Source organism: Lagopus muta, chromosome 5 (assembly GCF_023343835.1).
Source record: "Lagopus muta isolate bLagMut1 chromosome 5, bLagMut1 primary, whole genome shotgun sequence".
Taxonomy (NCBI): domain Eukaryota; kingdom Metazoa; phylum Chordata; class Aves; order Galliformes; family Phasianidae; genus Lagopus; species Lagopus muta.
Genome location: NC_064437.1, coordinates 53,206,920 through 53,231,229, shown reverse-complemented (window position 1 = coordinate 53,231,229; position 24,310 = coordinate 53,206,920). Strand labels below are relative to the sequence as shown.

The 24,310-nt window shown below is 45.6% G+C and overlaps 1 protein-coding gene across 1 annotated transcript in view; it reads right to left on the bottom strand.

Annotated features, from left to right (window-relative positions):
• The window catches only part of FBXW4 (F-box and WD repeat domain containing 4), a 58,418-nt gene extending 34,397 nt beyond the window's left edge, over window positions 1–24,021 (bottom strand). The window contains exons 1-5 of the mRNA XM_048944820.1: window positions 23,654–24,021; window positions 13,219–13,314; window positions 10,199–10,384; window positions 8,984–9,116; window positions 6,901–6,995 (exon numbers count right to left, since the gene is read on the bottom strand). Coding sequence (XP_048800777.1) covers window positions 6,901–6,995; window positions 8,984–9,116; window positions 10,199–10,384; window positions 13,219–13,314; window positions 23,654–23,931 — 788 coding nt within the window. The 5' untranslated portion in view covers window positions 23,932–24,021. The remainder of the gene's footprint in view (window positions 1–6,900; window positions 6,996–8,983; window positions 9,117–10,198; window positions 10,385–13,218; window positions 13,315–23,653) is intronic.
• Window positions 24,022–24,310: the final 289 nt, after the last annotated feature.

The following is a 24,310-nucleotide window of genomic DNA, read 5'->3' as shown; positions in this document are numbered from 1 at the left end:
AGCAAGACAAGAACTCAGTACTACAGCACAGAAAACACAGGTGAGCTTCTTAATTCAAGGCAATGATCTCCACTATCTCCCTCCTTTCCAATGGCAATGGCAGGCTGAGAACCAGCCTGCTGCTCTCCTCAGAGTGAAAGAACCCTCCTCTGGAAGGGCCAGGCTTCTATCTTAGGACACTGCAACTCCTCTTCCCACCTCAGGGCATGAGCTTGCATCTTCTGAGCGACATCCCTGGCCTCATCTGGGAGGAGTAACAGTGGAAGCTGAGCCTAGTTAGAGGCACCTGCACCTGGGGCTCTCACCAAGCAAGAAAGGTCCATCCCTTTCTGTCCCTACCCGCCCCCAAAAGTGACTTTTTGAAAGACAGGGGAGGGAACAGACACCACTCTAATTGTAGGAGTGAAACCTGGCATCCTCCTGCCCATCTACCTTTGCGCTCTCTGATTCTCTTTGAACCTCTGGTACAGCTTGTCAGGTCGCTGCCCTCACAAGAGATCAGAAAAAAAATAGGGCAGTGATTACTGCTGTACACTGATTTGCAAGCTGGAGAAAGAGAGAGAGAAAAAGAGAGGGAGAGAACAGCCTCCATGTGTCAAGCTATGAAAGGACTGTGACTGAAGCCGCCTGAAAAACAAACCCTTAATTTAAATGTTAATGAAAGTGCTGAAGAGACATCAGAGGCTTTCCTTTCTCTACAAGGAGCAGAATCACCACGTCTAGAATTTATGGCCCCCTTCAACTCCCCTCTCTCCTTCTCTGCTCCATCAGCCAGAGGAGTTAGGAAAGGAAAAAAAAAAAACTAATTTTAACATTAACTCCACACTTCCACCCTGGGATGCAATTGCTAAATTATCTGTCGGCAGGACACTGATCAAAGGTGGAAAAACAAAGGCACACTGCACAGCCGAGCAAAGGTAAACAGCAGCTGAGGTCTGGTGAAGTTACCTTCTCCTCCTATAAGTTTAAAAAGCAAAGAGAAAATGACTCAAACTGGAAATAGAAACCTCAGGACATAAGGCTGTCAGCCCCTTTAACTGAGTTTCTTCTGTCACACTGATTAAACAGACACAGATTTTCCTGTGCAAACCAAGCAGCACAATAAAGATGCTTCCCCCAAGCTTTCTGAGACAGACTTTCCCCTCAAGGAAGGCAAAGATGAGAAAAAATGTCAGGGGAAAAAAAATTTTAAAAAAGCCTCAATATGCAACAGCTCCAAAGAATTAGAAACAGATGTCTGAGATCTAACTCAGCTACTGCCTCCCAAAGCCTGCTCACCTGCCCACAGCCACTAGTGAGCCAATTCACACAGAGACAATATATACATTAGACTATCAGCCAGAAGTGACAACAAGGGAGTGCGCTGTAAGTCATGTAAGTTTCAGTGTGCAAAGCAAAGAAACTGAAGTGAAGAATGGTGACTTGCACAGTTTGTCAGCATGTACGTGATACAGAATTGTTTGCCTGCATGATATTGGAGGAGACAGAAAGAGGATGTGTACGTTCAAATGCTCATCCATGTGAAGAAGGGAAAAGAGAATCATTATCATGCAGTTAAGAAAGTAGAACAAATTCTTCTTCCCTTCATCAAGGGAACAGTCAAGGCACACGGATAAGACACAGGTGTCATTTTAGCTCCAGATGGTAGAAACTGGAAAGAGAAACCGATACTCATTTCCTGCTCTTCAGCTCAGGGGTGAAAGAGCACCAAGTTAGTTATGATTATTGCATGTATCTAGAAGTCTGCACAGATCACTTTCTGAGGTCAGTAAGAGATGGTACTTAACACCACCACTAACTCTGCGAGTACACCCAGGGATCTCGCAGTTGAGTAAAGCCCTTCCTGCTCCTTCTTAAGAAACAGCTGCAGGTCAGAGTCCCCTCTCAATTATTCAAACCGACCAGACTCTGCAAGAGATCCCTAAGGACAGCAGAACTATTGCTGCCTGCTATTTTGCTGGCAATGCACAAACCAGAACAAAACCCAGTTACTTGCCCCGTGTCCTAGCAGATTCAGGGAGGTTAACTGCACAAAGCTAGGTCAAAACAGAGCACCACTACAGAACAACAGCTCATCTTGATATGCAGTAAGGGATATCCACTGATAAAACAGAGCAAGAAATGAGGGCGGGGGGAGCATTATTAAGCATTTTAACTGCTGCACATTAGGGCTTCATTTGTACAGTTAAAACCATTGCAACACGGTTCTGACTCACGTGGGTTGTTTTGCTTTAATGCAAACTGCAAGACCAGATTGTTCCATTTTCACAAAAAGTTTCCAGATAGCCATAAAGAGAAGAAGCCTTCAAAATGAATCATTTTGATTCTTCCCAGTGGAAGAGAGGGCCTGTCATTAACCCTTCTCTTCCTTCCTTTCCCCAGCATGTTCTGGGTACGTTTCAGTTTATCTGAAGTTGTCCAAGATATTAACTCCCCATAATATTCCACAGGAGTGGCAGCTAGGTTAACAGAGATTCAATCCACCATGTAGAACAACAGGAGCCAGGTTTCAGCTACAACACTGCATAAATAAAAGAGACCAAGCTAGCTTCTTTAATTCAGCTGCTCCCAGAGATAGTCGTTTTGAGCACAGATACCTTGTCTTCCTCTTCTCTGAAGTGAACATTCAGAGGTTTGCAAGGAGAGGTTATGTACTGCAGTAGGCCAAATGACACAGCTGGACAGGGAGACCATCTTTTAGGCTTACACACAGAAACACATTTCTGCCACAGTAGGGCACATTACAGTTGTGCATTGATTCCTTAGATTGTGCTGAATGTCTCCTAGCTCTCTATCTCTGGTTGCACATTGAAAACCATTTTTGTGCCTCCATCATCTTTTTTCTTGGTTTTAAATTTGGAGTACAACTCAGGAAGATCAGCTCTCACCATAAATATTCTAAAATCTAGATAGCAAATTCTAGTGGCTAAATCTTGCAAGAGAAGCCAGGTTACACTGAAATACTTTTTTAAACCTAATATCAAAGAATTTCTGAATCCAAGACTAACAACAGATTTAACATCAAGGTTCACTTTTTTTTTTTTTTTTTAGTTATTTTCCTTCCAATGTTTGAGCTTCTCTATCATTAGAAAAAAAAATGCACTGCTCCTTTATTTAGGGAAAAAATAGTTGCATTTCAGTAGTGCAACAAATATCTGGGTTTATATATACACAAAACGTTATATGCAGCAGCAGCCATAAATGCCAAGCAATTGGACCTCATTTTCCCTATAAACCTATCACTCAAATTAGACAGTGCACAGTGGTCACTTCCCTTCCCTGGCTACTGCCACTTCAGGGAATCACAAAGCATGAAGGTGCCACTACTCTGCTAGAAGTCCCTGGGTTTGCCTCACTTTGCACATTTGAATTGGTCCACTGCATTCAGGCCTGCCCTGGTCCCTGAGCACACTTAAGGCACTGCAGTAAGTGCTAGTAAATGAAAGTTTAACATCTGCATGACGCAGAGTTCAAAAGGCAAATGAGCTGGGGGAAGGGGATTACAAGCAGCTAAGAAGCACGGTTTTGTGTATGTAGCCTCTCTGTAAGAACAGTATTTTACTCACCTGCGCAGAAGAATAGCTTTGGAGACCAACTAAACAGTTGTCAGAGCAAGCTGAAGCATCCTATTTTATGGATATTATAAGATACTTCTCTAATCTTGATGCAACAGGCAATGTAAGACCTGCTGTCCCAATTGCACTGACCACAGCACAGCTATTCAAAACACCTGTTAAAAACCCAAAAAGGCAGCATTGCTCTCCCCATCCCCACTACCTTGCAGGACATTATTAGGGAGCCCTAAAGGAATGAGGCTCCAATATCAATTGTCAATTGATGTGAAGGCACTTCCACAGCTGAAAAGGCAGCACAAAAGACCAATCATAATTTTTTCCCCACAGAGAAGAGAAAATATTCCTACTATTCCATAGTAGCTACACTATAGCTACTATTCCTAGCACCTTTTTTTTGTTGTTGCTTTTCCTCAAACTACTTACTAATTTTTCCCTTAATGGCACCATTCTGCTTGAAGGCCCTAAGGCCCTCCCAGCATTCAGCCCAGCATCACCACACAAAGAGCAAGGAAGCCTCCCCTGTAGCTCAGCACATTTGTGAGAGGGTCTCTCTACAGCTCTGGGGAAACTGGGAACAACTCAAAGCAGAATAGCTGAAAGAGATGCCCAAAGCCAGAAAAGCTGCACTTAGGAGCACAAATATCTATGCAGGGCAAAGCAATTGCATGGCTGTACGAGCCACCCTGACCAGTCCCTAGCAGCACTGCTGTCATGTCACCATACACATTCCTGTTGGGGTTGCACTGGTCCAGGTCCTTCCTACTGAAGTTTAGTCTGGAGGTATGGGCACTGTCCATCAGAACAGCAGCCCTGCAGAGCAGGATTACAACAGCCAGCAGAAATCCCAGCTGTGGCTCAGGACCACATGGGATACTAATGAAACTTCAGTGACAGAAAGAGAGATCACTGAAAAGCGAGAAGAAAAGTTTCACTCCTGCCCATTAACAGCTGAGGTTCAATAAGAACACAGCCCTGACTACTCTAGTCTTAGCTCTGGCAAACCTTCAGGCCAGAAAACAGCAGCCTCTCCAGAACAGTTTCTAATGGCTGGAGCTAGAGAAGCTCTGTGCTCTATCCCATTGCACACAACTGCTTTGAGCTGTACCCAACCTCTGTTTGTACAAAGTAGAGAGAGCCGGTGGACTCTGAGCAACGATGGGCCAAAATATTTCTGTGGTTGGAGCCTGATTCTACAGCAGTTCTACACCAGCATAACTATCCATTCTTATGGAGGAGCTCCCAGTCTACACCAGCAAGTGAGAAGGTGAAGCAGGAGGGCATGTCAGACGTTTAGGAGGAAGCAGAGGCTACAAGCCACGTTCAGCCTCACTGAGGAACAAATGCATTCAATGTCCAAGCCAGAAGGATGGTGACTGCAGAGAAGGAAAAGCTTCACAGACAAGCACAATGAGAATTCAGATGGGTGAAATATGGGCTCTTGCAAATAAAACCACAGAGCTCCCCAAAGCAGACCTTGCTAGAAACCAAATATTATCTTTTTGATACTCACCCTCATTAGACAACAAGCAATAAAACCTATTAGTGAAAAATTCATCTCCTCTGCCCCTTGCCCTGGCCCTCCCCCACCACATGCCCTCCTGTTCTGATCCTCTCTCTCTTCTAGGATGGCTGTGATTTGTTCTGAGAAGCGACAGGTTTATAGGTTAGCCGACACCTTCTCTCTGTGGAATTTTAATTAACTTCTCCCATCGTCAATATGTTAAGGAGCAGGGTTCCCATTATACGAGGTCAGCAGCGTGTTTCAGGCCCCTGCTATATCAGCCGTCAAATTGAAGAATTAATGACGTGGCTAATTGGCTCTAATTCTCCACCCCCTCCCCAAAATATGGAGGGGCTAGATAGAGCAGGGGGAAATAGGGCTGGCTACTGGGGGAGGCTGGTACAGTCCACAGTCACATTAAATAAAAAAAAAAGAGTGCACAATTTAGGCTCGCTTGTTCATGGGGTAGCTGTTCCACCATCTCCCATTTATCACCCTGCAGGGAGGAAAGGGGGGAGTGAGGAGACAGTGGGTAAATACTGTGACAAGGAGTGCGTGCAGCGTGCACACCACAGAGAGGAACGCTGTCCTCCTGACAAGAGGCCACATCAGTAGGTCATCACTTAGGAGCAGGAAGCAGCATGCCACTGGGCTCTAACCAAACATGGTGCAAGAGCCAGAGCCTTGTAGCTCTGCTGTTAGTCTGCCAGAAAAGGGGCCCTTGTAGCACAGAAGCCAGCAAGGGGCTTCTATCTAACATCCTGCAGTAGCATTAATGCACATGGCACTTCTCAAAAACATTATCTATTCCAAACACTTGGAGCAATGGGATGGTGGAAGGGCAAAATCATAGTGGATCCTGAGGTCACTTCCCTGATAATGCCACTTGCTCTGTACCGTTAAGTCTTTGCTGCCTGCAAAACAAGCTCAGACACTTGAGGAAGATAGCAGTTATGGGAAATACTTTGCTATTGCACGAGTCTAAAATTCACTCAATGCAGACATCACACAGACAGCAACAACAGCTCTACATTCCCTTCCTTTGGGAAAGGCTGAGTAAGAATCTCTTCTGTATGCAGCAGACCAGCTAACAGTGGAAAGAGACAGACGGATCACTGCTGGCCAGTATAAGATTTTAACAAGGAGAGTTTGAATTTCTCAGATTTTCGCTTCTTCAAGAACAGGATCACCTTGAAAAGCACCTTGGAAGACACTGGCACTACCCTTACCTTCCATGCTCAAGTTACAGTAATACACCATCTCCATGAGAAGCACAGCACTACATGCAGTGGAGATTGGAAAACCTCACCACTGACCTCTGCTACTTTCCACAGTTCAGTATGCTCAATTTACCCTGAAAACTGAGCGCTAACCACAGCACACAGCTCCAAGTTTCCCAAGCCAAAAAAACAGAAACAGTTTTTGCCTGGCATCTCTTCTGCCACAGAGTGAGAATACAAGTTGGCATCTTCTCAGTACACAAAACCTCAGAGACTCAGCCCGCTGCTTCTAACTAGCAAGGCAGAGCAAGTCAGAAAGTTTGCTCTGCAAGTAAGAATGAACAGGTCCCACCCGAGACAGTAACAGGAATGCAGGGCTATTTTTGCAGCCTCTTATGAAGGGACCACTCTGCTGTGCTGCAGAACAAAGATTGCACGCTATTCCCTGAACTGCTGCTGCAGGCAAAAGCACCTGATCGGCTGCCACGCAGAGCAAGTCCCTGAAGTGTCACCCTGGTGCCTCAAAAACACTTGCAGACATACACCCTATCCAACTCCTTAACTTCTTTCCGTCGGAAATTGGGAATAAAGAGAGCTCAGTTACCTTAATAACGGGCTGATAGCAATGGACCACACTCGATCCTCTGTCTGCACTGTATGTAGACACTGTCCGACTCTGCCTGCGGACAGGGACCAAACCTAAAGAGAGAGAGATGCACGTTATGCCACGTAACCCAGGAGGCAGGATGCACACCACTAATGCAGTGCTGGAAGAGCTGCCAAAACTGCCTCGCTCACCTTCCCTGATACCCTCTCTCTGAATTCCCATTACTTATTTCTGAGGAGCAGAGTTTTCAATCACTGGCAGAAAGAAGCACTTAACGTTACAATGACTCAGCTTACGAATATGATTTTCCATCCTGCTTCACCACAGGGAACAGAGAAAGCACCTCCATCACCACGCGCTCTCAGGCAACACTCAGCACAGAGATTTCTCTGCCTTAGTAGTTAAATAAACAAGAAGTGAGATTTGACCAGGCCTCTGCTGTTCCCTTTAACGGTGCGGGAAGACCTTGTGCCATCCCTGAAAATATTTCCATTCAATTTGTCTACAAAATTAATTGTTCACTACCCTGTAACGCAGTTCTGTATAAAGCCATTCCAATTGGACCAAATTTCTTAAGTGTACCCCATTTTCAGAGGCCCCCCTTTGCTCACTGACGATGTGAGAGAGATCTCTTCCCTCCCCCATCAGTGAATCCATGCACACCTCCATCCACAAATTCACCCTCCCCGCTACCTTTGTTTCTGGGTCCTTATAAAGTCTTACTGAGCCTCTGCTTGTGTTCTTCACTTTCCCCACCTTGCCCTCATTCTTGGCTGGTGGAACTTGAGCTCCTCAGTTCTCTGTAACCAACCCCCAATGTTTCACTTCAGGACTTCAAAGCTGGGAGTGCCCTATTTGTTTGTTTGTTGATAATGCCCAGGATTGCAGGCTATTCTTGTCAGTGGGGAATTTAGCACCTAGTGTCAGCAAAAGCAGCAGAAAAGCTTAACTCTTTTAAGGCATCCCTATCTCCTACAGGTTAAAAATATTGCTCAGAGCACACTATCTGGTGCCTATCACACAGGAATGTACATTAGCAGCTCTTCAGGGCTTAGTCCTAATCAACACTCAGCAGAGCTCTCAATAGCTTAGACACTTAGAGCCCCTTTAAAAGGCCAGTAGGGATTCCCTTCCACCCTCCAAGAGTCTCACTCATGCAAACAAGGCAGCCTACACAAGAGATAATAAAAAATAAAAGGTGAACATCCCGAGAGCCTATCCTCCAGGGAGCACTGGGTGGGCAAGATCTCACACTAGCTCCAAGAAAAAGAGACTTAAATTTCACCCTAGCCTTCAGGAATTTGTTCTCAAGGTCAGGGAAGGTCTGTCCTCCAGCTGCCAGGGAAGCACCAAGAGGGCACTCTCCCAGCAACGAGGCTCCACAGAACAGAAAAAAGCAGCCCTGCTTAAATGTCAGACAAGGCAGTATCAAGGCCTTGCTCCCAGGAGCCAAGTAAGTACCTCAGACCTTCTGCATCAGGCTGGTCTGCCTGAGGGCAATTTTATCCAGGAGTACACACTCATACAGAGGAACCAGCCAGAATAGATAGAGTAGCATTGTTGAGCAGTCTTGCCATTTAGTTATCAATTATCACATATTTCCTATAAAACCTTAAAATTGACATTTAGATCTTCTTTTGCCCCTATCTTCCCCTCTCATAAAACAGGAATAGCAGTTTTTCCTCTTAACTCCATTAATGGTTTAAGATATGTACCAGGGATCAAGAGTGCATCCTGTGCTGAGCAACAGTCAAAACATTCAACACGCAGCATTCACTACTAACCATAAAATGAGAGACTGGGAAGATGCTACAGATGCTGCATTGTGCTAGCAGGACACAGGACAGGGTTTTTTCCAGTTTAAACCAACAGCTGAATATACTAAGCTACTGCTAAATCTTTCCAAAAAGCTTGGCACAGAAAGCATCTCTGAGATGTGAGCCTATGCCAAGATACCCAGTGCTCCTCCTGCAGAGGGAGGGCTCACAACAGTTTTGTTGACACTTAGGTGTTTGTGGCATAGGACCTCTGAGGTCACCACTGCAGCAGCACCTGCAGCAGCCAGAACATCTCTGCTCACCTTTGCTGTCCTGTCCCGCGAGCCACTGACAATGAGGCCACCTTGGAAGTCCACACAGTTCACCTCTTGCTCATGTGCAGAGAACTTGACGCTGTAGGAGCCATGGAGCTTGTGAAGGACAATATTTCCATCTCTGAAAAACACATCCCCAAACAGAGAGACTGTACGAGCTGCATCTCTTCTGGCTAGCCACGTACCTTCCACTAACATTTGGCAATGCCACTAAAAGACCAGCACTGATCTGTCATGGGAGCAGAAACTCAAACAGCATCATTAACCCTCTACTTCTCACACATCATATGTTCTCCCAAAGTCCTATATGGATTCCACAACGGCCATTCAAAGCCTGATCTGCTGCACGTGACGTTTTTTCTGGTAAACCTTCCACCAACCAATTTGTGCTAAACCACAGAAAGTAACAGAGCATCCTTCTCCCGCTTTCCCTCTCCTGCTTTTGGTTGGCCAAAATCCTGGCTGGAAGCTGAATGGACAGAGTAAGGGAACAAGCAAGAGGTCATTCTCTATCACGTGAGAGCCTCAGCTTTTCATTCATTTCAGAGCAGCAACACAAGGTATTGTGTTTTGAATTAACTGTAAGGATACTTAGACATTTTTCAACCAATACAGTAACTGGGACTTTAAACGCATGCCTTCATTTTGACCTCAATTTTAGGCTACAGTTCATAGGGGAAGTGTGAAGGCATCCAGGACAGCCAGCCATGCTTGCATCTCTCAATTCTGTGCTGAAGTATATTAACAGCTAAAACATTATATATAACAGTTCTGTCATCTGCTATAATCAAAAAAGACCAGCCAAATGTAAATTAATCAGAGAAATGTGTGTGTGCCGGAATGCTTGGCAATTTCCCCCCTCTCCACAATTATATCAGTAGGTCTAATAAAGACAAGCTTGTGTCTAGAAAGATTTATGCACAACTGAAGCCTCAGTTCTGAACATTAGAACACATTTACCCTGGTTGTAACAGGGAAAAGAAATGAACCCTGCAGATCAGTCAGGACTGTGAGGCTCTATACAGAGTAGAACGTTTTCAGGACAGAACCAAATCATAAGAGATGAAGCAGCAGGAGCTGAATACAGCCAAGCACAAAGATATTGTTATAAAGACTGACTTGTCTGCTCTGGGCTGGAGTTGCACAAAACCTTTCCAGCCTCACTGCCATGCTCCATGGGCTCCCATCATTGACCCAACTTACCCCCCTCCACTGACGATGTGGGAGTTGACAAGAACAAAGCGACATACGTCCTCCTGGTGGCCAGAGAAAATAGCCTGAGGGTGACGCTGCAAACCTGTACCATCTGGGCAGAGCTGGTAGGCCTGGATGTTCTCGGCTTGTGACAGATAGAGGTACTGGGCATCCAGCTCCATCCAGGGCATCAAACTGCATCAAGGTCGGAGGATTGAGAAAAACAAATCCACAAAAATTAATCACAATAGTAATAATAACGCACACGTAAACAAACTACAGAAAATTGTGAAGTTGGAGCTGCTGGTCACATATAAAAGCAGGGCTCAATGCAGCACAGCTAAGAAGTGATATTTCTTTAGCAACATACAAAGCAGATCACATTGCTAGCATTTTTCTAACCAAGAGCTGAGGAAAATGAAGTGTGGAATCTCTGAAGAGAAGATTGCCAAGACTCTAGTGAGTTTAGATAGGAAATACTTAAGGCTCCCTGACCCCTCTTCACGAGCCCTGTACTTTTAAAGAAACTAGACTATCAGGCATTTGTGAGCTATGTCAAACATTTCTAAGAGACCTTTCAGTACCAAGCTCTTGGCGCAAGCAGTCCTGATTGTCCACATTATTTGTTGATGCTCAGCAAAGAACGCAAAGTTGCCACTGTTTCACATGCATCTCAGCACAGGAACAGGTCACGTCAAATAACGTCTTCCCATGAAGTCCTGCACCTACTACACATATTGCACACTGTTATGCAAAGCCTGAGGGCACCCAGAAACTTTGTGCTGCCCAAGTAGAGGAGGTACTTTTCCACATTCACACCTTTTCCACTGCTGAGCTGAAAGCAACTGCAGAGCAGACTCTCTTGATTTATGTTGCCCACCTCTCAGATGAGCCCATACACCTCTTCTGCCTCTTGCTATTTATGGAACAATGACAATTTCCTACATGGGGTTCCAGGCAGTAGACTGCTAAACGATCTGTTTGAAGACTGAAATTGAAAGTGGAAAATATGCTTCAAATCCTGGGAAACCAAGATAAAGAGGACACTCAAGCAGTGTCTGAATCAAGTTTCTCATCACAACAGATTCATTGATTCTTGAAACAATATCAAAATAACAGAACAGCCTACAACGTACCTGCAGGTAGTAAGCTCTTTGTTGAAGATCTTGCTTTTTGTGTCACCTCTAAAGAATCAACAAATAGGCCTTCTGGACATGGGGTCAGATATAAAGAGATATGGGGCTCACATCATATGAGGCACGGATGTGTAAAATTGTCTCCAGTCTGCACAGCCATTGCCAAGCACACCAACACCCATGAAAATGTTGAGCAAAACCAAAGCCTTTCCGTAGAACATCCTTTCAGCTTTCAAACTACTCAGAAAAGCTGTTTCGAAAGCATAAAAATATGTCTCTCTCTTTCTTGCAGATCATTCATTCTTAGAAGTCACAATTTTCTGCATTAGTAGAGGCATTACACACAGCAGCCCCTCAAATCATCACAATGAGGGACTAGAAGCAAGCAAGAGAACAATGTGGATTACTAGACAGAAGGTTCCTGCTTCCCTGTATTGCTCTCCAATAAGAAGCTTGTCACAGGAATAAAAAGTTGAGCACAGGTTATTTGCGATTTGGTCTTATGCAAGGGAAAAAATAAGAGGCATCTTTGGAGCTGCAGCTTTGGTTTGAGGCAGGCTTTGATTTTCTTTTCTTTCCTGCACTCCCACGCAGTTCTCTAAAAGCAAGTGAATATCCAGCTTCCCCAGCCCACAGCCAGTTTCTGTAGCTCTCCTCCTGCCATAGTTTAGCTTTTTACCCTTTTCTATGGGTTTTTCATAAGGAGGAGTAGCAAATTTGAAAGTAGGACAAATGAAAATCAGGGGATACAGCTTGGATGATGGCCTTATTAAATCAGTCCTTGCATTTTCATTTGGGAAGCTGGTTTAGTAATGATCTCTAACAACCACAGAGCCTGTCTTCACAAATGGTCACAAGCACTTCAAAGGCAGGTATACAACCTGCACCAAGAACCACTCTGCTCATTACAGCTGTTCCCAGGACTTCACACAAGCAGTGGCACATTATCCACCACTTCAATCTACACAGCACAAAAAGGCATGAAAGCTCAGTAGCAGGTCCCTGTTCTTCAGCAGCTAACAAACCATAGTTCTTCTCATTTTTCCTTCTGTCTGATGATGTGAAAGCTGAAAATTTAGATGTGCTGTTTAGATAAGAGACACATCTCAGGCTTTGCTTTGAAAGCTGAGTATGCCTTTGCAAGAAAAGCTTTAACAACAACCTCCTCTCATTAATGTCAAATATCCATTTTGTTAGTGAAGGAGGGAAGCATAAAACAGAAGAAAGAAGAAGCACAAAGTAAAAGAATAGCAATTAGCATTTTAGATTTGTACATCCAAATTGAGAGCAAAGATAAAGCACTGGACACAACAGAAGCATTCTGAGGAAACATGCAAGTCCACATCTGAGATCAAGGTATGCTCACTGTGAGAGCAGGGCAGAAAATCACTCATGGTACGCAGCAATAGACAGGCACACAATAGTCTGGAGTCTGCAGGCAACATTACTAAATCCAACTAGAAATGCACAAATCAGAGCAATGCCAAATTCAAGCTCTTACTGAGAGAGGAACTCTCAACTGGATGCCTCATCCCTGGAGGTGTTCAAGGCCAGGCTGGATGGGGCCCCAGGCAATCTGATCTAGCGCTTGATCAAATGGTTGGCATTTGACCCCTGCCCACAACAGGAGAGTTGGAACCAGATGATCTTTGAGGTTCCTTCCAACCCAAGCCATTCTATGATTCTATGAACTCAGAGTGAAACCCTAGAGCAAGACAACAACTACAGTTACCCCACATCCAGCTAGACAGCATAATCCAAAATAGGCCAGTGACATCACTTGTAAAACCCCTTCAATCAGGAGTGTGAAACACCTCATTTTGGAGCACAGAGGCAAACCCAAATCCCCTCAGCAACAGAAGGAACCAAGTAGAAGAGAACAGAGCCACTTGCTTGCATTTCCATTTCAGGACTGTCTCCCTCCGGCAGCGTCCGTGCCTCCAGTTTTGAGAGACTTTCACCCTTTCCTTCACTGGAATGCCAGGTGCTCTGCAGACAAAGGAAGAAAGATGAGATTAGCAGCCGTGACTGATGCTACACAGAGAACAAATATACCCAAGCTGCTCACAGGTTCTCACTCTGGTTCCACAAATGATGAGCTCATATACACTGATGGTGCCAGAGCCACACTAAAGGAAACGCATTTAGGAAAGTTGATGAGAAAGGAGTTCTGAGCAGAGTGAGTGTTCATCAACAAAGAAAGCCAACCACAGTGCTCACTACTGTACAGACTTCAGATCTGATCACGACCTGATCTGGTACATAGATAGAGGTTAAAATGAAATGTGATCAAGTCTACACACAAAGAAATTACCAGAACCAAAGAAACAGGACACCACTCTTCTAGTGGAGACTAAAGAAGGACAGTAAGGATAGGGACAGCAACATACAGGAACTGATAGAGGAAACACCAGTCAAGAGAATACTGAAAGTAGAAGCTAAAAGTGTCCAGTCAGAAGAGTAGTAAAGAAACTGCTCCAGACCCTTATCTGCCTAACTAGAAATCACAATAGATTCAGCCTACAAATAAAATTCATTCATGTGCATAACCACCCAGTGCACACACACCCCAAGTAAGATGGGCCATCATTTGCAACAGCTCACCAAAAGAAAAAGAATTCCACCTGGTTGCTGGGAAATTCCCAAATTTCAGTCAAAGTTACTGCAGGTTGCTAAAAGAGAGACTCATACCCAGTCACTGGGATACAAACCAAAATTATGGAACAAGCCAAGATCAGCAGAGCTCAAAAAGTGATAAAAGGTAAGTACCACAGACACCTGGGACCCAGGTCTCTTCAGTGACTACATGAAGTTACCCAATTGAAGCAGCTGTTCAACAACTGCTTTGCCTTCATGATCTAGAATTGATTGAAGATTAAAAAAAAAAAAAAAGTAACATTCAGCTGTAATACCAACCTATCATAGTATTAATTATTCAATGTCATTGGTGGAGCTGCTAAGGTGGAAAGGATCAGTAAAGTAAATAAATACATAAATAAAATAAAAAAGAAAGAAATAATTGAAATTATTCTTTGTAACTGGGTGTTGTGAGCCATTTACTAGGCTACAAAGTGAGTTTTTTCCCTTCTCATGCATTTCTCAGCTGTGAATGTTCCCAACCACATGGGATGAAAGGAAGACCCTTAGATCATTGATAGATGGGGACTGGTGCCCAGCGAGGACCAGCTCCTCTTCACATTTCTACCATGCCCCCAATCCAATTCCATTTTTGGGTACTCTGTCATCTTTAAAACAAAGATTAGCTCTCTGTAAATAAACATCTCCTGTGGTTGTTAATGGGTGTAGGAATCTCTAACCTGGCCCTGCAGCTTGGCCAGATTCTCATTTTCCCAGCCTTCCTTCCATAGCCTCGGGCTCTTCAGGCTTTTTTTTTTTTCTGCTCACCCTTCCCTCCCCTTTTCTATGCTTTCCGGCACTTAGTCACCATTATAATTTGACTGCATTCCTGGGCTTTTGACCCATTTTAAACAAAAACAAAAACCACACACAGAAAAGATCTTCGTCCCTTAGACACCTGTGCAACTAGAAGTTTATGACCAGTAGCACCACAACAAACAAAAGTGACTTTAAGAAGCTACAAGCTCTTTATTTCTCCTAACCCTTAAAAAGTAAAATTAAATCTCTAGAGTTAGCCTAAGCTGCAAGAAGAGGAATTCCATTTAAAGAGAGCGCTTGCAGGGGTTTGTGGGGCCATACAGCGTCTGAGACGAGGAATGCACGGCACTGAGCAGTCAGGTCAGGTCCAGCAGTCGCCTCATTGCTTATTACTCTCCCAGACAGAGAGCCTCTCCGCCTACATCCAATTCCATTCATTACTCCAGAACTCTTCTCCTCCCCACGCTCAGCCCTCAGTTAAGTTCTCCCCACGTACAGATATAAAGCACCAGTTTGCATGGTGATGGAAAACGCACTTGTGCCACAACCCCCAACACATACTGGCCCAGCCAGATATCCTGAGCTCAATGCACAAACCCTACACAGGCTAGATGCAATTTCCACCATTTAAAAAAAAAAAAAAAGGTGAATCCAAGGTCAAAAAAGAAGCCTTCATCTGAAAAAAACAGTCACTTTCCTAGCTGGGGGTGGGTAGGCCTTGATCCTTCTACCACTAAAAGAGAAATGTCAGAAGAGACTATTGCGTGCTGGCTCGGCCCACACCATCAGTAAACTGCTGTAGTTACTCCTGGAACAGACACTCTGCTCCTCCATGCACGTCAACAGTTTTTGCAGGAAAAGGGCAAGGACAAAACACGTTGAAGGGAAGGACTGTTTGTCGATGATGGGGGTCTGAGTTTGTTGTTCCTTTGGGAGCGGGTTGTTTGTTTTGGGGTGGAGAGGGGGTGGGGGGTTACTGCTAATAGATGTACATCCAGCCTGCCTTCATCATATAACAATTCTCAACCAATCTAATTTTAACCTGTATTAGAAGCACTCACATATTCCATACATTTCCACTTATTTAAAATAGAAGCAGGATGTGGGACAGAACATAAGAAGGCCACAAGAAGGGAGATGTGAAAGTTGAACTGATACGCTCCTTTGCCAATTCCATGGCAGCAGAGACCAAACTGCAATGACTTTCAGTGTTGGTCAGAGATGGGTGCTCCCCTGAGCCAAGAAGGAAGTCAAACTGAGGCCAGTGATGGAATCCAATGCCGACATATAATTTAATCTGCTTCCTCAACAGCAGCTCCAAGAATACACCAGCAAGAGTGAGAAGCAGCACCATCAGCACACTAGAGCAGTTCTCAAATATTAGAAAGCTAAGAAGGGCATCATTATATAAATTTAATCATAGGATAATGATAAAAAAATAATAACGATTCTTTTCTCCCCTACAAGATCTATGTGTAAATCTACCAATTTCTCCATGGTGACCTGAGAGAATCAAATCACCACACATCTACACTGAGTGGTTGACTTAATCAAGTACCTTCCACTTCAGCAACTGGATTGAGCATTCAGAGATTAACAAGACTAACCCAGCTCACAAAGGGTGATGTTGTGGAGGGACCACAATCCAAAAACAGTGAATAACTTGACCTTTCTTAGTATACCACACCACAAAACACCAGCTGGTATTCAATACATGCTTAAATGTTCTATGAAATGCAGCGTTCAAGTTCTCATGGAAAAGTTCCAGCAGTGAAGTTCCAGGCTGCAGGAGGCTGACTCACTGAGGAAGGACTTTTACTAGGAGCAGTACCGTGCTGCATCAGAGTGCAACTGAAGCGCAGCCCATCCTAGAAGGATGACACACAACGAAGTGAACACTGTGATGTAAAAATTGAGTGACATTTAAGCAAAACACTCTTAAAACCCAAGCAATGTTCAAAGTCCATCATTTTATCATCTGTGCTAAGGGTGACTATTATAAACAGTCTATAAAGCCACATGACCTGGAACACACACGGCTATCTTTTTTCATTAGCAAATTAATCCAAAAAGCAGTCTATCGGGATGCCAAACCATGTGGCACAATATATGACCTAAGCTAATGCATGCTTCCAACTGCATGTGCTCCTGGTGGAAGTTTCCTTTAGAATGTCTTTGTTTCAGTATGAAAGGGAAGCTGAACATTTGTCACAGCATGAGAGAGAGTTCCAGTATAAAAGTCACCCCAACCAACCCACTATAAAAGAATTTTCATTTCTCCCTTCCTACTTCACCCTACCCTTAAGTATTTTGCTCAAATTATGGATTTCCTCTCTTTCTTGGCAGAGTTACCAGAAGAAATACAATACTCCTTCTGGAGCCCGCTTCCCAGCTGCTGAAGTGAGAGACTGGGACTATCCTTCCCCAGCACCACTGACCTCACCTCAGCCACCATGGCACTTACGGGCCTGGACCCCCAAAAATCAGCAAAAGAAGGAATCACTCAGCCACAGACAAAGCACGTCTCCTTCTAAAGCTTCACTTCCAGCAGCTTTTGCCTTCAATGATCCCCTCCCCAGCCAAACTCTTTTGCCACGAGAAATGGCATTTCTGCAATAGCAAGAGTTTCTGAGTTCTGCATCTCGGCGAGATTCCCACTGGCCGGCTACAATTTCAGCATGTGCCAAAACAATGGTGCCTGCAACAACAAATACCACGTTACAGAAGGTAACACCAATATGTCATACTGTATATTTTCCCAGCTGCATGGGGCATCCTAACCCACTGAAGTCCTTTCCATTTCGTTACATTTTCAATGCTGAAGAGGTCATCTGGAAATGCAAGTCTGCAAAGATCCGCAGCAGAGACTGAATCTCTTCTATAGAGAAAATCTGTTGTCTGCATAAAAGCCGTCACCAGGCTGCCTCTAGCCTGACTGAAAGGGTCATACAGAGGAACAAATAGGTCATAGTGGCTAAGCCTCCCTTTCAACCTTGGCCCTGTGGCAGAGATGGTTAACACAGGGACCAACTGCACTTATTTGTGTAATCGGGACACACCTGTTGAGTGGCAGAGTCTCAGTGCATTTGCAAGTCATGGGCCACCAACAGACAGCCAAGAGGGAAAAGCTATTTATGTCAGGAGCTCCTGTTGCTGTCCTCAAGAAGTTGGCATGCTTTCAGTACAGCTCTTCCAGTAAAAAAATTCCACCTGAATTCCTTTAGCACATGGCCCGTTTTTAGCTTACAGCCAGGTTCAGTCTGTCTTCTGCACTCAACCCCTTCCTATGTGACGTGGGTTCAAACAACACCAAGACTGAACTACCAACTTCTCTTGCTGCTCCTTGCCTTTGGTGGTGCCACTAAGCTACCTTGGTCAGACATTAGCAAGCAATGCGAGCAGGCTGCACGGCCCCACAGATCCTCAAAACCACCCACCTGCAGGAAGAAGCTGGAGACTCTAATCAGAATCGAGTTCCTGTACACACAGCAAAGACGAGCATCCTCAGAGAGATTCCCAAAAACCACCACCTATCATCACCTGATCTGAAGCAGATCACCCCCATCAGATCCTTCCTCCTTCACTGATGATCTCGCAACCTGCAATGGGAACTCAGATAGAAACTCCAGGCAGGATTTTGCTGCTCTCAAGGAGCTATGTAGTCTGTCTGGAGCTGATATCTAGGCTGCTTTGGAAAAAAAAAAAAAATGAATAGCCCAGGAAGATCTGAGCAAACCCACAGCTGCTCAATAGTTGTCATGTATTCCAAATTGAAAGAGTGGACTGTTAGGGCCACGTTTGTACATAATGAAATAGCACACAGCTTTTCACTCATGCAAGTTACAGGAATAACAGCAGTAGACACAGCGTACATTTCCAAAGCCCTGAACTCGATAAAATTCTGCTGCTGCTTTGAACTTGTGAAGATTGTAAAGGGAGGGGACACAGGCTCCTTACAATTTCCCGTTCCCACATCAAGAAATTGTTTTACTAAGTGTGCCATTCTGGCTGCCCAGAAGAAATAGTTTAAGACAGTAAGAATGTAACAAGAGTTCCTGAAACGCACCAACTTTCCCAGCACAAAGCAATAGCTGTGTGCCCTCTTCCAGGCTTTAGCTGTTATTGCAGTAGCCTCCCCAGAACGTTCACCTCTGCATCCTCTGCACCAGCTCATCGCCTACTTCAGTTGTGACTTAAAGCTGGCAAAACAGCTTTTAAAAGATGAAGGAAACTGAAGGAGCTTTCCACGCTGCTTCACACCCCCTCCCCCCAGCACTGAAGGCAGAGGTCTCAGATGATTGCTGCAGTTTGCATTTGGATTTGACTTACATAGATTGGCCATTTCCTGCTCCTGCAGGTGTATATATTTATCAGAGATCTGGAGAAAACACTGCTTTTATTAAGTCACATAAATGCTCACACTAGTTTTTAAATACTCAAAGAAAATAAAGTCACCCACCAATTAATCTATTTTTCTGGACCGGAGAAGATCCCACAGTGCCATTGGGCAAGGCAGGATGGGAGATGGGGGAGAGAAAACAGGCAGCAGAACGTTTCTGTATTTTGACAACAGCTATTAATGTATTACAAAGAGCACATTGTCAAGCTATTTAGGTTGCAACTTTTAACTTGCCCTTTAAAATTCCTTTGTAACAAAGAGGAAATAAGTTTAGCCCAGCTGCAACATTATTCCTTTCTTTCAGGCTTTAAATAAAGAACCACCTTGCAATGAGCTCTCTGGCTCTCCAATTTCTCCAGTCCAAGGTGGTCCAGAAGGCAGGCACTGGCTGAAGGCTCACAGCACCCTCTTCTATTTCTGGCTCTGACACTGACCTGCTGCACAGAGGGCAGCTTGGTTCACATCTCTGTGCCTTGCTGCCCTCCCAGCCCTTGTTTACTCTGTCTATTTAGGCAGCAAGCTCTTCAGGGCAGAGACTGCTCTTGCTGCGCCTGTACAACAGCTGGCAAAACAGACACAGGCTACCAGACACAACTGTAAAATCACTATACTCACCAGAAACCCCAGAGGCCTTGTGCTACTGCTCAGCTATGGTTTAGCTGCAAAAAGAATTATTAAGCCATACTCTTCTGTGAAACGCTGCCATGCATTTTTGGAAGAAAAATGCTCCATTCACCTTACGTCATAAAGACGGGTCTTGACTCCGGCCTGAGCAGCTCCTGTGACTGAGTGGAGCAAAACTCCTCTGTGCAGGGACTATCTTCTTACCATGCCCACAACAAGGCCTTATTGCAGTACAGGTCTACACATAAAATTAACATGACTGTGCAGAGCAAAAGGCAGCCTGACACAGAGACAGGCGCCAAGAACCGCATACAGCCCAACCCGCTGCAGACTTCCAAACCAGTAACACAATATTCTAGTAAGCATTTACTTACTACAGATTCAAAGAAGAAAAAGTATGTTTTTAACACCAAGAACGTACTTAAGAACCTTTCCAAGTCAGGCCCTGCTATCCCTAATATACACTCACTCATCTGATGCAGATCTAGCGGTTCCCCTGCTGAGGAACGAAGGTGATGGAAACGTGGCACGAGGCAAACTTCGTTCTTTGTATGCGCATGATTGAAACAACACCTAAATACTTCACTGCACACACAGCTCCTCATTAGCTGAATCCATCAGAAAGGGCAAATAGGAGAGGCTTGTCAATGATGTGAAAATGCTTTTCAACATAACAACTCATGCCTAGGATTAAGTTCATATCTTCTTTTGACAACATTAGCCAATCAACTGAACACTGTTTAAGCCTGAGTACATGTGCCGAGATAAAAATAGCTGGCAGAAGTGGATAGCCAAGATGGCAAGAGGGTAATTTTAAAAGTTAAGTCAAATTGTTTTAGGTACTACATTTTTTCTTTCCCTTGCTGCTCTACAGCTAGGGTTTTGCAACCAGTTTCTAATCAATATTCTCTCTTCTCTAATTGGGCATGAAAAATTCGTATAAGCAAGCTCACTGAGTGAACATTTGTTCCACATACAAGCTAAAGCCTGTTCCCTCAGATCTTCTTGTTACAATTACCTGAAGATATACCTAACAGAAACAACATTTTAAAGAAACGGTGTCATTTTCAAGCTAATCAGCCTTTAAAAAATGGGAAAGTGGAGGAGGGGGGGATAAGTTTCACAGCTATCTTACACTCTAAGCTCAAATTTATCTCTATTTACAAAGCATTAACAGATGGCTTATCAAAAGCCATTTAACAGCAGAAATGATCAAACTAGTTCTGAGATGTTTTTTTGTTTTAAGCAGTAAGAACTCCCTAGACTAGTTTTTAACTTATGCCAGCCTCTCAGGGACCATCAGTCTAAGATCTAATGTTAGAACCATGCACGTTATTTCATTAAGTACATTTACCACAAACGGTTCCAGCCTTTGCTTTCTCAATTGCAGACAGAATTGCACAAATACATCCTGAAAGTAAAAAACAGTGTTCACCTCATGCAATGCTATCCAGAACGTGCAACAGAAGCCCCAGCCCTCAAGCAAGCCAAGCATGACATACTCGAGGTTGACTCCATATGATTAAGAAAGCACAGTCGTCAAGAAGGTCCAACTACCACCATCTTCACCATCATTCTATTTACTAATGATGTTCTAGCTTTAACACCTGCTCAGCTCAAATTTAATCTCCAGTGAGCAACCTACCAGTTTCTTACCCAGAATTACCATCAGGAAGAGAGGCAATGTGCCTAGAAGCTTACCTAACTCTCCTCCCCAGCTTGTATTGCCTGGTCAAATAAAGTATAAGCTTTCTCCTCAAATCTTCACCCTTCAACTGCAATAAGAGCAACACTGGAGATTGCTCTTGATCTTGGAGACACGTGACACGTGTGAGGCACAGGCAATGTAAAAGAGACATGGCTATTTAAAACCCTCAAGCTGCCACACAGGCTATTAAACTCTTCATCAAGCACAAACTTCATAACTGTACCACAACCCAACATGTGCATTCATTGTGATTCTTTTGGAGCTGTACACATACCCAGACCCCTCCACACACCAAAGTATGCTCTTGTCTTTTATCTGTTGCCAGAACTGTCAAACTCACTGGAGCAAGACTCTTGAAACTGCCCCCAGATGCTGGATGTCCACACAGGGAATACAAGCGTTTGGCTTTCAGGTATTGCCCAAAAGAACTGGCACACTGTCTACTTCAAAGAACTGAAGATTGCATGAGTCTTTCATGAAGTTAAAAGTAACAACAGGATTCATTCTCTGGGATATCTCTCAGATCCTTCGTGACCAGACTGTAGTTCCACAGAGCATTGCTGGTGATTGAACTCCCTTGGACCAAGGCAGCACCAACCAATGCTAAAAGCAGTGCTCCGTACTAGAGTTTAAAGACAATTTGCAAGTAGGGCTCAGCACAAAAGCACACCCTAGAATAACTAACAAAACAAAACAAAAAACTAACCAAAGCAACTCTGTGTTCCCACAGTGAGTCTAACGGCACTGAAATCCCTGGGAGCTCATGACACATAAGTACCCTTCCCTTCACTTAAACCCTCTGACCTAACAGACTTCTTCTGTAGCTGTTTATAGACCCACATTCCTCTGCAGGGGGAAGTGGTGGTCCTTACATGTGCTGCACCTGCTCTGCTGTACACCTGATCCCTCCAGCAACCGAAGCAGCATAGTATCACCTTATTCTTAATGAAAAATACAGAACTTCATTTCCTCAGGAGACAAAATCATATATCATGGTGGATGGAGTCCTACGCACAGCCATTCTGCAGCACTTACTCCTGCTTACCTCCTAGGGAACTGTGGTTAACTTTCCAAGTCCGGTCTTTGGCTGCAGCGTCCCTTGGCTGCAGGCCTAAATCTACAAAAACTGAACGGGTTAAAATCCTGGCCTGAAAACCCAACAGAGATTTTCAGCACCACTGAAGTCCTGCTCCAAAGAGCAAGGGCCACAGCTGCTTCTCTCTGCCTGTGTTACTGACAAGATAGCACTATGAGACATTGAAACAGGTCTCAGACATCCTTTACGATAAATATCAACAAAGTTCTGGACCTCAGGCTGGCAGCTATAGGGAAACACAGGAAGCGATTCATAGATCCTTAAGCACATGGACTCCCCTTTGGGATCCCTGAGGTAGCAAGGGAAGCCCACGAGGTGCGGATGCCTCCGAGTGGCATTCTGCACGCCAGCAAAGGGAGAGAGGAAACACAACCTGTGGGTTCTTACCAAGTGCCATCAAGGCCCAAAGCCCAAAAGCACCTCCAGAAAGATGCTGGTGTCACACACAGCAAAGCTACCAAGCCTTGCGCTTCTAATAGCACATCTAGGCTCATTCTCCAGGCCTTTCCTCAGCTGCCAGTTCAGATTCTGCTCCCTCTCAGCTACTTTTCCAAGGTCTTTGAGACCTCAGCAGCCACAGGCAAGGCAGTGCGGCTCAGGAGCTGTGAGGGAGAGCCCACCTCCCCCGGCTCAGAGCTCTTTCGAGCTCAGACACTGCTTTGTGCAGGGGGACCTCCGGGGAGCCGAGCTCATCTGGAGAGGCCCTTGAGCTCCAGTATCTGCGGGCCGCTCCTGCCGGACCTGGTGCTTAGCGAGCCCTCGCCACGCTCTCGCGGCAGCAGGAAGCGCTGCCCCCCACACGGCAGCCCTGCCGGCGCATCCAGGCCCAGAGCCCGCCGCCGCTCGCAGTCCCTCCCCTGGCAGGGCGGCCCCGCCGCTTCCCCCGCGCTCGCCACCCCTCTCGGAGCAGCGACGGCGCAGCCGCGCTTCGAGAATAGCGCCCCTCTTCCCTCCGCCCCCTTACGGCAGCGGGGAGCCCCCCTTAGCGACTACGCCAGGAGCGCAGCACGCCCCTTAGCAACCAGCTAGGCCGCGGCATCCCCGGCCTTTCCTAGCCGCCGCGGCCGCCTCCCCCCCGCCCTTCCGCCGCGGAGGCCGAGCTTACAGGTCGGTGCCGAGCTGGGTGAAGCCGGAATTGAGGCACCCGCGGGCTATGCGCTTCCAGAGGAGATCGCGGCTACTGAGGAAGCGCAGGCGGCGGCAGACCTGGCTCAGGCGGCCCAAGGCCTGCACGTCCAGGTAGGAGCAGATGAGGAGCAGCAGCTCCTCGGGTAAGGCCCAGAGCGGGGAGGAGGGGGGGGAGGAGGAAGAGGAGGAGGGGGGGGAGGCGGCCCGGGATCCCCCCTCCGCCCGGGGGGATCGGGGGCTGCTCTTCCTCCCCATGGAGCAGCAGCTCCTGCCCCTCCTCCCCGGGAGCCGGAGCTGCTGCTGCCCGGGGGAGGCCAAGCCATGGACGGGGGCAGCCGCTCCCCAGTCACATGGGGCAGGAGCCGCTGCCTGTCACTGCCCCCCTCCGGGGGAGGAGGCGGCGGCGGGCGGGGGGGGGACAATTAGGAAATTAATTCATTAACGGGAAGCACCGGGGATACCCCCACCTCGATCCGCCACGAAACAGCCCCCCCGGCCCGTGCGTGGGTTATTATTCTTTGTAGCTGAGATTAATAACATCACCTTATCGACGCATTCGTTAATAACGTGAATAATTAACGGCCAGAATGGTGATCGTGAGTAACCGGAGCATCTGCTCCACCACCTGGCTGGG